Below are 12,290 nucleotides of genomic sequence, written 5' to 3' on the forward strand. Positions count from 1 at the left end.
AATCTTATGCCAAAATTAACGTTTACTTATTTTGCTAACTAAAATTTGTTTCTTGTGAATCGCAATGTGGGTATTTTGGCTGTTTTGGTTTGTATTTTTTCAGGATGGTTATTAGGTTTGATTAGATTTGGATCGGTGCTAAGAACACACATGAACTAATGAGAATTGTTTTATGTGTCCCTTGAATTGCTCCACCTATGAAATAAGCTGATATGGAGTTATTCACCGATCCAAAATATGCTCTTTAGGTTGTAATTCCTAATAGATTTTGTGCGATCGAGATTTACGATGTGATAAATCCGAGGGGCATGAGCAATTCATGAGACACAGAACAATTCTCCTGTTGGATACTATCTTAATGCACATGTTGAACTGTAATCAAAGTCCAACTAGATGTGTGATTTTTATTGATTCAAACCCTTACCACAAACAATATTACTCAATGTAGTTCTCGATAAGATGAACCAGTAAGTGAATAAAAAGTGATTATGTTATTGCCAATGTGCCCTCATGTCCTTTTCTGTTGGAAGTCTTGTTTTAGAACCTTCCCCTTCTCACCGCACTTGACCATTTTAGTGTTTAGAACGAAATATTTTTGTGGTGTTGGTCCATTTTTACTAATGAAATATGATTGAGAGATGTGTTTTGACTTTTGAGGACGTATTTAACAACTAGGAAAAATGAGTTTATGAAAAGTGGGAAACCAACGCAGACGACAATTATACCTTATCACTCCTTCCAAAAAAAAAAAAAAAACTTTACCTTATCACCATCACCTTTTTTATTTATTACGTACACGAAACTTTGATGTGGATGGAATGAAATCCTTTGTAATAAAAAATGCCAAAGGGATCCAAATCTATCCAGATAATACTATTATAATAACATTCAAGGAAAAAAGCAGTCATTATGTTATCCAGATAATACTTTATTATTCAACAATAATATAAACAATGTAATTGTGGGTTTGTGTGTATTAAAAGTGAAGAACCACTTAATTACTTTGCTCTGGGGAGGAGATTGTCTCCAGTTTTTTTCTCTCATGTGTAATCTAAGCCCTCCATTAACCCTCTATTAAATAGGTGAGAGAGTGTTTTTGTAACAATAAAAAGGAGAGAGAGTATAATCAAAGGTGGATAGTTAAACACTGTAGAAAACTGGAGGTATCTCCACTGGAGAGGATCCACTGTATTTTTCTTTTCTGAGCCACCTTGCTTGGTTTTGTTAACATTAAATTTCAGTATTCCACCAATCAACTGTAAAATAAATAGATTTTATCAAGTAAACTGGAAAGATTATACTCCCTCCGATCACTATTATAAGCAAATTTTGATTTTTCAGGTTCATTCAAATAAATGATGTATGTGGTCTATATTGTAGACCACATACATCATTATCTAAAAAGTAGAAATTTGCTTATGATAGTGACCGGAGGGAATATCATATACTTTCGTATTTGATATAACCTTTATTAAATCTTGTCCTTTTCCGGCAAAGTTCCGGCAGTGGCAGATGGGTCGCCACTCGCACTCGCAGGTATGGTATGGCACAATTTTCAAGCTTATCAGGATGACTCAAAAAATTTCCATTATCGTAAACGGACAAATTTTTGTAAGACTGAGATAAAAGAAAGTTAAATATATTAGCAAAAAAAAAGTTAAACATGTCTAGAAATTCCATTCAATTCATTTTATTGCGTGATAAAAAAGTAGCGACTTTTTTTAGGGGAAAAAGTAGTGACTTGCTAATATATATAGCCACTTTCATATTAGCTATTTTTTTTTAAGACATAAAAATGGAATATATTAACAACGGCAGTGAAACACCTAAGTACAAGATGTACTTTCATATTAGCTATTGACTAAAAACTGTGAGAAAAAACCACCTTATTTTTTCCATTTAACATATAATTGAAATTTACTTTTTTTTCCACCAAATTTTTTTTTTACTCTTTTTTAGGGAAATAAAATTACTTTAAAAAGTTAAGCATATAAAAAAACTAATTAAAATTGTAAGTTTATATATTGCACATACTTTCAATACTTTATCTATAATTTTTTGGGTACAAGTTTATTTATGAATTTTATAAACGAGTATTTGAAATAATATATTTAATATACTTTCATTAGCCAAAAAAACATATTTAATATGTTGGAACAAAATGTGTTTAACAATGAACCTTAAAGAGTTTTGATGATAACAAGGTATTAAAAATTGTAAATTGGACTAGCTAATATTTGTTCAAGTGTACAGGACCATAATTATAAAGTTACATCATCATTGGTTCTGAATGCGCAAATAAAGAGCAAAGGAAACAACAAAAATTTGAAGCTTGGACGCTCCTGAAGGCAACTTGTTACTGAAGAGAAAAAGCGCTCCTGAAGTTAAGTCGCTTCTGAAGTAAGGATAGTGCTCCTGAAGTTAAGTCGCTTCTGAAGTAAGAATAGTGCTCCTGAAGACAAGAAGTCCATAAGTCATATCATCAGAAGCTGCATCATCAGAAGCTGCAGAAGTCATATCATCAGAAGCTGCATCACCAGAAGCTGCCTTATCAGAAGCTATTTCACCAGAAGCTGAATCTCAACTGGATTTGCAAAAGATTCAAGAATTGAAGAATTATCAATGCAAAAGCTGTCTATTGGATTCGAAAACACAAACAAAGGATTAGTGGAATTTTGCAACGGTCATTTCAAAGGTGTTTGAAGGCTTGTGCTTGAAATTTGGACGAAAGCGTTGACATTGTACTTTGTACGAATTGTACAACCACGTTCTCCACTACTCTGTTTTGTGTCCACGCTACAAGACAAGAAAACAGCTCCAGAATACGGTTTCGCCTGCATATATGTTCCTTTGGATAAGGAATGGATTTCAAATTTGTTCTTCATAGGACAACAACCAAATCAGGCAAAAGATCATTGGTGAAAGATCAAGCTTCAACAACGACTCTTTGGTGTGCTGGCAATTTCACAACGTCTCTTTCACACCTCTATATAAAGGAGTGAAGACCTAGAGATTTGGTAATGCAAGAACGCTGAACGAAAGACTCACAAGAGTTTCACAAGTACCAAACCTCTGCTGAAATTGTTCTGCATTCACTTAGAATTTCTGTGTCTCAAAGTCATATCTTAGAAATTCTTAAGTCCATTGAGTCTGTATCTGATTTGTATTGTGAGCACCTCTGATTGTATATCAAGTGTTCAACCTTAAACAATTTTCTGTGTAATTTTGTTTAGTTAGGAAGTCTCTTGCAGTTGTGCTTGAGCAGGAAGTCTCTTGATTGTGTTCTTGAGCAAAGGAAGTCTCTAGCTTGTGTGCTTGAGCAAAGGAAGTCTCTTGCTTGTGTGCTTGAGCATTTGTAATCAGATATTACTCATAGTGAAATCTCCTTGGAAGTGCAAGGGGGACTGGACTACTTCCGGATTGTGGAAGGAACCAGTATAATTGCTTTGTGTCGTTCTTCTTCTCTCTCTCTGTTTTTTCCGCTGCATTTAGATTCTGATCATCACTTCAGAAGCTGTCTCACTTAGCTTCTGATCAGTGTATTCAGTTGTTTAGGAGAAACGAAGAATTTTTTTAAAAACACAATTCAACCCCCCCTTCTTGTGTTTTTCTCACCTTCATAATATACTCTATTGCAATTCTTAATTAGGTTCTTTTATTTTTTATTTTTTTTGGTGTTAACCTTCGTTTTTCGAAAAAGGATAAGTAAAACATAACCAAAAATTGTTCTATTTAAAAATGGAGTTTTTCTAGCAACTCATTGTTTGATGGAGCTATTTAGAATTTAAACTCAATTGTTTGATTATTAGTTTTTATATTAACAAAATAATGAATAATGAATATTTTTGTATTTTTAGTAAAAGTATATTTTTATCAAATACTTGAAATCCCTCAAAAAGAGAAAATTAATAAAAAAAGTTAATAATTCAATAAAATTAAATTAAATGGATTAAAGACAATATTTGATTACACAATCATCTTGTTTTTCTTTGATCCAACTTCTCTGTCTCTGCGTCATTCCCTCCCCTTATTACACATTCATTCATATTTATCTGCCAACTTTGATTTACATCATCATTTACACATAACATCAATCAATGGCTTCAACAAGACAAGTACAGTGTTTGATGCGAAGATTTTACAGAGGAACCAGAACTTTTGGTGTTGCCACACAACCCAACGCTTCTTCATCTTCCCAAACAATCATTGACAAAGAATTTCAACACAGTGCCCACAAGTATATATCTTTCCCTTGTTTTCTTCTGTTCTGTTCTTAAAAGACACCATTTTTATTTCTGGGTCTCTCTTTTCTCATTCATCACCTTAAGCTAATCAACCTTCATATATTAAACTAATAAATCATAATCTTTTTTTAATCACTCCATTGGGTTGTTTGGATTGTAAGCTAACTTAAAAATACACTCTTTCTTTGTTATGTGAATATTCAGTGTTTTTTTTTTTTTTTTAATTTGTTGAAGTTTTCATTGAGTTTAATTGATTGTTTAAGTTGATGTGTTGAAATAATCTTTTCTGTTTGATTTGCAGTTACCATCCACTTCCTATTGTATTTGCTCATGCAAAGGGATCAGCTGTGTGGGATCCAGAGGGAAACAAATATATTGATTTTTTATCTGGCTACTCTGCAGTTAATCAGGTATAAATTGAACGGATCTTGCTAATTACCAAGGCTTTATGTAGCACCAACAATTTAGACCGGAATGACACTGACACATGTTGTTACATTCAATTTTCTTATATTATTATCACCGGTGTCAGCATGTCTGTATCGGTGCTTCGTAAGGATTTTGCTAAATAATAATAGTCCCTCAGATGAATGAAGATGGTTTCTATACACTTTTCTATTTCCTTTGTGAACTGGAGTTTATTGTTGTGGCCAAATCCTGTTTACTAATGCTACTGCTTTTCCTTTTTTATTCCTTAATTTTTGGGAAAAGACGATTGCTTAGAATTTGAAATGACTCGAGTGTATGTCATTTTTCTTCAGGGACATTGTCATCCTAAAATTCTTAAAGCTTTAAAAGATCAGGCAGACAGGCTGACGGTGAGCTCACGAGCTTTCTACAATGATCGTTTTCCGGTGTTTGCTGAGTATTTGACAGCCTTGTTTGGTTATGATATGGTACTTCCTATGAATACTGGTGCTGAAGGTGTGGAAACCGCGTTGAAGTTAGCAAGAAAGTGGGGTTATGAAAAGAAAAAAATTCCCAACAATGAGGTATAACTATGAGAATCATGTGTCCTAATAGTTGTAATATCTTGATATTTTGCATTTTTCAAAATTGTCCGGTGATGCTAAATATTTGCTTGAACACAAACATTTTCAATTTTTTTAGTACAACATTTTCTATTTTTTGTAGCTATACCATTTGGATTTTTTAAATGAGATTCGGTAAAGTTATTTACCGTGTCAATTTACTTTTGCTGATGGAAACTTGTTCCAGGCTCTTATTGTCTCATGTTGTGGCTGCTTCAATGGTCGTACATTGGGTGTCATATCTATGAGTTGTGACAATGAAGCTACCCGTGGTTTTGGTCCTTTAATGCCAGGCCATCTTAAAGTTGATTTTGGTGATGCAGAAGCACTCGAGAAAATTTTCAAAGGTTTTGAATTATTTCATACACTTTTTTTTGTTAACTATCAGTATATTTTGCTTAGCATGACATATATTTGATATATACTAATTGAATTTTCTCCCTGCTGAACTGCAGAAAAAGGAGACCGCATAGCTGCATTTATTTTGGAACCTATCCAAGGGGAAGCTGGGGTATGTTTTGTTAGAATACTTATTTGATTACACTTCCAAAAAAAAAAAGAATACTTTTTTGATTAGCCAATATGTTCCTTTGTATGATGTACCGCATAGAACTCGTTGTCTAACATTTTTAAAACTTGTCACTTGTTTTATCTTAAATGGAAAACAGAAACAGAGAGATAGAGAGAGTGCAGACAACATTGAGAGAATAGAGAGAATGAAACTGTGATTCTGTTATTGTGAAATGATGGTAGTTACAACATATCTAAGATATTGCTTATAGAGGGCAATGCTGAGTTATCAAATAAGTTACAAGTCTTGTGACTTGTTTGGCTTACCCTAACTGATTCTATTTTCTATTCTTATGTATTTATTCTAGCATATCTCTAATATTGTCCCCCTGAAACCTAGCAGGTTTCTAGATTAGAGATAGAGATTGTGAGATAGAGTTACTTTTTTCCTGAGGAAAAAGATGTCTAGTTCCATATGATTTAGTCTTTGCAAGAAGGACTGGATTGTGAGATAGAGATACCGTGCTCATGTATCACAATAGAGAGAGTGCTGCAGAGCACATTGAGAGAATAGTGAGAGTTAAACTGTAATTCTGTTATTATGAAATGTTGGTAGTTACAACTGATCTCAGAAATTGCTTATATAGGGCAACGCTGAGTTATCAAGTTAGATACAAGTCTTGCGACTTTTTTGGCTAGCCTTTACCGATTCTATTTTCTATTCTTATGTACTTATTCCAGCATATCTCTTATATATCTGTATTCTTTGACCATGTGAAATGTACCGTTTTTGAATTTCGGTGTTACTTACATTGTATCTTTTGATCCATTTATGAAGTATAATAGTTTGCTTCCGAGAATGTAATATTATGTATGATACGATTCTTGATGATACACTGTGACAGTCCATCTTTGACCGGCTTTCGTTCATGATCTAATTTAACGATGATCTCTTAATTTATCCGTCAAACTGATTTTTTTTATTGTTTTTTCAATATTAATGTTATGAAAAATGGGAATTCTGTTATGATCTCTTGCATATTTCATCCTGTAGAATAGCTCTCACATTATGCAGTCACTTTTTGTTAAGTTTTACTTTTCCAAACATATCATCTTTTCCACATTTTTTTATATGACGTTATATTTTTTTACAGGTGAAAATCCCCCCAGATGGTTATTTGAAAGCTGTTAGAGATCTTTGTTCCAAATATAACGTGTTGATGATTGCTGATGAAATACAAACTGGATTAGCAAGAACAGGAAAAATGCTGGCTTGTGAGTGGGAAGAAGTTCGTCCAGATGTAGTGGTTGGTGTTCACCTTTACCTCTTATATATTCTGTATCTCTTTATTCATCCCTTGTACTTCGCTATAAACATCATCCTGTCGTCACACGGTTAGTAAAATATGTTGCAACTCATTGCAATTTATTTTGCATCCTTTTAATAATTTAAGTTCAGAGGTGTTTTTCATTATATCAATAATCAGTTACATTCTTCAGCTTGAAACTGACACTACATGGCAAGAAATAGGCATGTGTTCGTAATTGATTCCAAAAGATACCTTACTTCCTTTAACCATATCATACGATTCTTCGCAATGCTTGTACTTTTGTGTTTTACTGGTAAAACAGAGAATATTATGGTTGGATTAGTTTCTCTGTAATTTTAACAATAGAAAGTTGCTTCATGACAGAAAAGCTTTAAGATACAGACTTTTAGCCATATTATATCTAGTTTTTCCTTCTATTCCTGTGAATATGCATCAGAAACTTGTCTGAGTCTTAGTCAATGGAATTTTTTTATATTGCCATTTGCAAGTATGCAGCTAGGTAGATGCATTTAACTAGGTACCACTGGATAGACCTGACCATCCAACTTATGTTTGTTTTTTCACAAAAAAGAGAAACTTATGGTCTTTGCTGCTATCTCCCTTTTTCTTTTTTATTCTGTAACCTTTTTCTGAGGTTTAGTTTCCTTTTTATACCACTAATTTCTTTAACTTTCTTTTGATTCAGATACTAGGGAAAGCTTTGGGTGGAGGAATTATTCCAGTTAGCGCAGTTCTTGCAGACAAAGAAGTGATGCTTTGTATAAAACCTGGACAGCATGGAAGGTTTAATTTCTTATTATTTTTTTAAATACTCCATTCGTTTATTGTTTTCTTGTCAATAGTTGTCAAACATAGAAGGTTTTGCTGAGCATCTGTTTCCGCCCTTAAACCCCTTGATTGGTCTTATGGTGTGAGTGAAGAAACAAAACTCCACCTTCTGTTGGAATCAGAAGTCTTACAATATGTAGTTTGTTTTGATTTGATTAAGTTGAAAGGTTTCAAAAAGGTGTGCTCATTATGAAATAGATTTGTGAATCCTTGTGTCCATGGCCGTTTGCATGTCTTGATTTAACCTTGTAATGGTTATTTATTTTTAAAAAAAAATCCATCCTATGGGAACTAGTGAAATTGCACTCCTCACTTTTGCATTGATTTCTTTTTATGTAACTAGCCGATAATTTCATTCATTAAAATGAAATTAATTGTTTATTAAAGAAGGAAGTGAATACTTGTAATGCTAAACCTTTTTTTTTCTGTTACTTTTCACAGTACTTTTGGTGGAAATCCATTGGCCAGTGCAGTTGCCATTGCCTCACTTGAAGTGATCAAAGAAGAGAGACTTGCTGAGAGGTATTAAATGCATTACAAAGTCTTATAATGTCAACAATATACTTTTGAATAAATTTATTTCATTAGGCACATCTGCATGTGAAATAAAAGCTTTATTACTCTGCAGTACTAAGTTAGTCTTATATATTGATCTGGTTCATTTATTCTCTCTACTTTGTACCACTCTCTTTGAGATATCGATGCGTAAAGTATGCAACTGATGTCTTAGTATTGGACAGATCTACCCAAATGGGAGGTGAGCTTCTCGGTCTGCTGCAGAAGATTCAGAAACAATACCCGGACCATGTGAAGGAGGTGCGGGGAAGAGGACTGTTCATTGGAGTCGAGCTTAACAGCGAAAGTTTGTCCCCTGTATCAGGCTTTGAATTAAGTGAAAAATTGAAGGATAGAGGAGTTCTTGCCAAGTCAACACATGACACAATTATTCGCTTCACTCCCCCACTGTGCATAAGGTAAGAAAGTGATGAAAACCATTTAAGCAATGTCTTAAGTTGAGTTCACATGCACATTAAGGATATTGCCTATTTGTAACTTTCACCATTGCCTCATTTATATTTATTCATCATTATAGCTAGTTGAGTACTTCAGGTTATGCGTCTTGGAAAACCTTGTTTTCATTTTTCACTATATGCATAATTATTGAAATTGAAAGCTAGGTTTTGTTTACAGCCTAATCTAGTTATGCTTATGAAGAGTAATTTATCATATTCAGATTTTAGAACAAAGATTTGATTACTGTGAATGGTAGGTAGAATCCTAGATAAAAGAAATAATGCTTCTGGCAATTTTGTGTCATCCTTTTTGTCCTCTCAAAGGATTAGGTTACTTGTGTATTGTAAATGTCCCTAATATTTTGGTCTAGGATTTGACATAAAAGTAATCCTTGCAGTGCGGATGAGATCCAACAAGGTTCTAAGGCCCTCGCTGATGTGCTGGAAATTGATCTACCAATGTTGAAAAAGATGAAGCCAAAAGATGCTGCTCCTCCAGCTGGCCCTAGTGCATGTGATCGTTGTGGTCGAGTCGTGTATGGTTAACCAGATAATGAATGCCTGGTCTATGAATTTTATAAAACTTATATTTTACTTTTGCTTGGAAAAGGACATCTTATTGATTCACAAATGTTATTTTATACAATAATAAAAATTACCATATCATATTTATGAAATTAAAAAATGTCACTAGGTCCTTGAGATCACTTATTCCCAGTGCTGTCTATTTCTAACCAGTTCACATAAAATTCTTCATTTATTTATTTATTAATTTAGTTCATACTATGAGCTGAGTAGTGCTTAACAGGGTGTGTGTACATCACCGTACGACTGAATGCACAATTTATTTTTAAAAAAAGGTTTTTGCCTGTTTTACAATTTAATTAGATTTAAAAATAGATAAATTGTTTGACCAAAAATAAATAGATAAATTGAAAACCTCTTCAAATTTTTGTAGAGATTTATCAGTAGGTTTATTCTACCAAGGGGTGGGTGAGGCAAGAACCTGTTACATGTATATGCAATTTTTATGATAATGCATGTTAGTCCCAGTAGTTAGGTATTCAAGATCTTGAATCTAAGTTTTAAGATATTGAATGCCACATTTACAAGAGTTTAAAATATGTTGTTCTTGGTTAAATAGAGCATGTTGCTCAAAGTTATTGTCGTTCAATTATTGGTTTTTTTGTCCTTGTACATGTCATTTGATTTAAGTCTTTCTACTGAATTTAGTGTTTGTTTCATCCTATTCATATGTTTGGTGGGATCCATTTCCATAAACAGTTCCATATTTCGTACTGTTATAAAACTGTTTCTTTGCACTCAAACTTAACATCAATGGATTTTGTGAATTAACATTAGTGGGGACCAAACATGCATGTCTATTATTGGTTCTATGTTGTTATTATCTATAGGTAGGAGGTTATTGTTTCCCCACCATATTGTCATGTGATAAAGTACGTTTCAGCTCAAACTTAGATTCAGATTGCACCACAACTTTATGTAAAACATTTGATGCAACTAATTCAATGAGAATTCTATTTCAAAAACCATTGACCCAATGTCTTCTTTTGGGTGATTATTTACCACTTATTCTTTTTGTCAAAAGTAAAAATACTTCTTACCACTTCACAATCGTTGAATTTGAATTTATTACTTTGATGTTACAACGCTCAACTCAAACTGAGCTAGCATATAAAGTGTTCTTTATCCTTGTTCCATTTAAAAGATGAAATGATAAGTTGTTATGCCCATTATGTTTAAGAATGCAGCTGCTGCAGGTACCACTGCCACATTATGTCAACCACATCTTCACATTTTTAAATATATAAATAAATACCCCACTCACTCTGTCCTGCAAATCATCCAAACACCTTCATCTTTTTTTGCTGTTGCATTTTTCCAACTTTTTAGAAATTAATTTTGTAATTTTTTGAATCTTCTAGACCAATGTTCACCTACAGAGCCGGAACGTTTCTCTTTAGACCCCCCTAATATCTCTAATACCCCTTAAATATACATCCGGTAGTTATCTACCGGATGTACGCTTTTCAAAAAAATGTACATCTGGCAGATAACTACCGGTAGGGGTGTTCAAATAATTCAGTTAACTGCACCAAACTATGAACCAAACTGCATCCAACCCTGTTTTGGACTGAACCATTTCAAACAGTTTTGAACTGAACCACTTTTTCAAACCAGTTCCAGTGCAGTTTAAATCCGGTTCAGAACCGGTTTGAATTTAAGAACTTTTTTAAAAAAATAAAATAAAATTATCTGCAAAATGTTTAACATCCCGAGAACAAAATTAACACCACTGGTCTTCCAATCTGATATATTGCATAAATGTGAGGCAAGTTGGAATTTTATTATACTCCCTTTAACAATTAAATACTAGTAAACAACATCAATGATAAGATTATTAAAAAATTTATGAAGGCAATCCGTTTTAGAAAGAGCAGAAAGAGAAAGAGGAAGAGAACAGTTTCAGTGTTGTGTAGTTTGATTCAACAAAAACGACCTCGTTTCACGATGGATGTTCTGAACCTTTTCTTCATATAAAAACGAAACGAATCTGATTCGTTTTTTGTTACAATGGCGTCGTGGCTCAAAGTTGCTGAAGGTAACGTAATAGATCTCGCTCCTCTTTCATTCGTTTTTTGATTCACCTAATTCTAATTCATCGTTTTTTCTTCGATTCGGTTAATTTTTATTGCTTGAAGTGTTTTGGATTAGTAGTTGTTAATTTTGATTGCAATGCTTGAGCTTGATTCATTAAAAAAACAATGACTAAAATCCGGTTTGAAAACCAGTTCAAGAATAATCTGGTTCAAAAACCGGTTTAAAACTGTAAATCGGTTCGAAACTGGTTCGAAATAAATAAACTGGTTCAAAACTGTAAACCGGTTCATAACCGGTTTTAAACCGAACTGGAACTGGTTTGAAAAATAAACCAGTTTTTTTTTAAAGTGGTTTTAAAAACTGAATTGTATCCATTAATGTGGTTCAGTTCCAATGCAGTTTAGAACCATGAACACCCCTAACTACCGGTTGTGTATTTAGGGGGCTCTAGAGATATTGGGGGGCGTAAAGAGAAACGCCCACAGTGCTGTTGGGTTGTGGTTATCACAGACTGGGCCTCAAGGCCACCTATGTATCAAAGGTAAAGGTTGGTGATTGCTCTTTAGGCACCAACCGATTGCTCACAAGCACCTACGAAATGGTAGTTAATTACGGTTCAATAATTTTTAAATCGGTTAAACCAATTTAAATTTAAAAAATGATAGAATGGTAATTAACTACCGTTCGACATTTTCTAGGCGCCTAAAGAAG

At 33.4% G+C, this 12,290-nt stretch overlaps 1 protein-coding gene across 1 annotated transcript; it reads left to right on the plus strand.

Annotated features, from left to right (window-relative positions):
- Positions 1-3,981: 3,981 nt before the first annotated feature.
- On the plus strand, positions 3,982-9,674 carry DELTA-OAT (ornithine-delta-aminotransferase). The gene is made up of 10 exons (XM_085704796.1): positions 3,982-4,237; positions 4,546-4,654; positions 5,006-5,236; positions 5,463-5,622; positions 5,731-5,786; positions 6,940-7,092; positions 7,802-7,899; positions 8,386-8,466; positions 8,685-8,918; positions 9,356-9,674. Exons 1-10 carry the CDS (start codon positions 4,098-4,100, stop codon positions 9,501-9,503), a joined length of 1,410 nt encoding a protein of 469 aa, XP_085560922.1. The 5' UTR covers positions 3,982-4,097; the 3' UTR covers positions 9,504-9,674.
- Positions 9,675-12,290: the final 2,616 nt, after the last annotated feature.

Source organism: Medicago sativa, chromosome 4, assembly GCF_051527215.1.
Source record: "Medicago sativa cultivar Bolivia chromosome 4, Bolivia_mono, whole genome shotgun sequence".
NCBI classification, from domain to species: Eukaryota; Viridiplantae; Streptophyta; class Magnoliopsida; order Fabales; family Fabaceae; genus Medicago; species Medicago sativa.

Excerpts from the sequence above, each read along its gene's own strand:
- DELTA-OAT (XM_085704796.1), top strand. The coding sequence starts at position 4,098 with ATGGCTTCAACAAGACAAGTACAGTGTTTGATGCGAAGATTTTACAGA. Across the intron at positions 4,238-4,545 it reads TTTCAACACAGTGCCCACAA|TTACCATCCACTTCCTATTG; the intron begins GTATATATCTTT and ends TTTGATTTGCAG. Across the intron at positions 4,655-5,005 it reads GCTACTCTGCAGTTAATCAG|GGACATTGTCATCCTAAAAT; the intron begins GTATAAATTGAA and ends ATTTTTCTTCAG.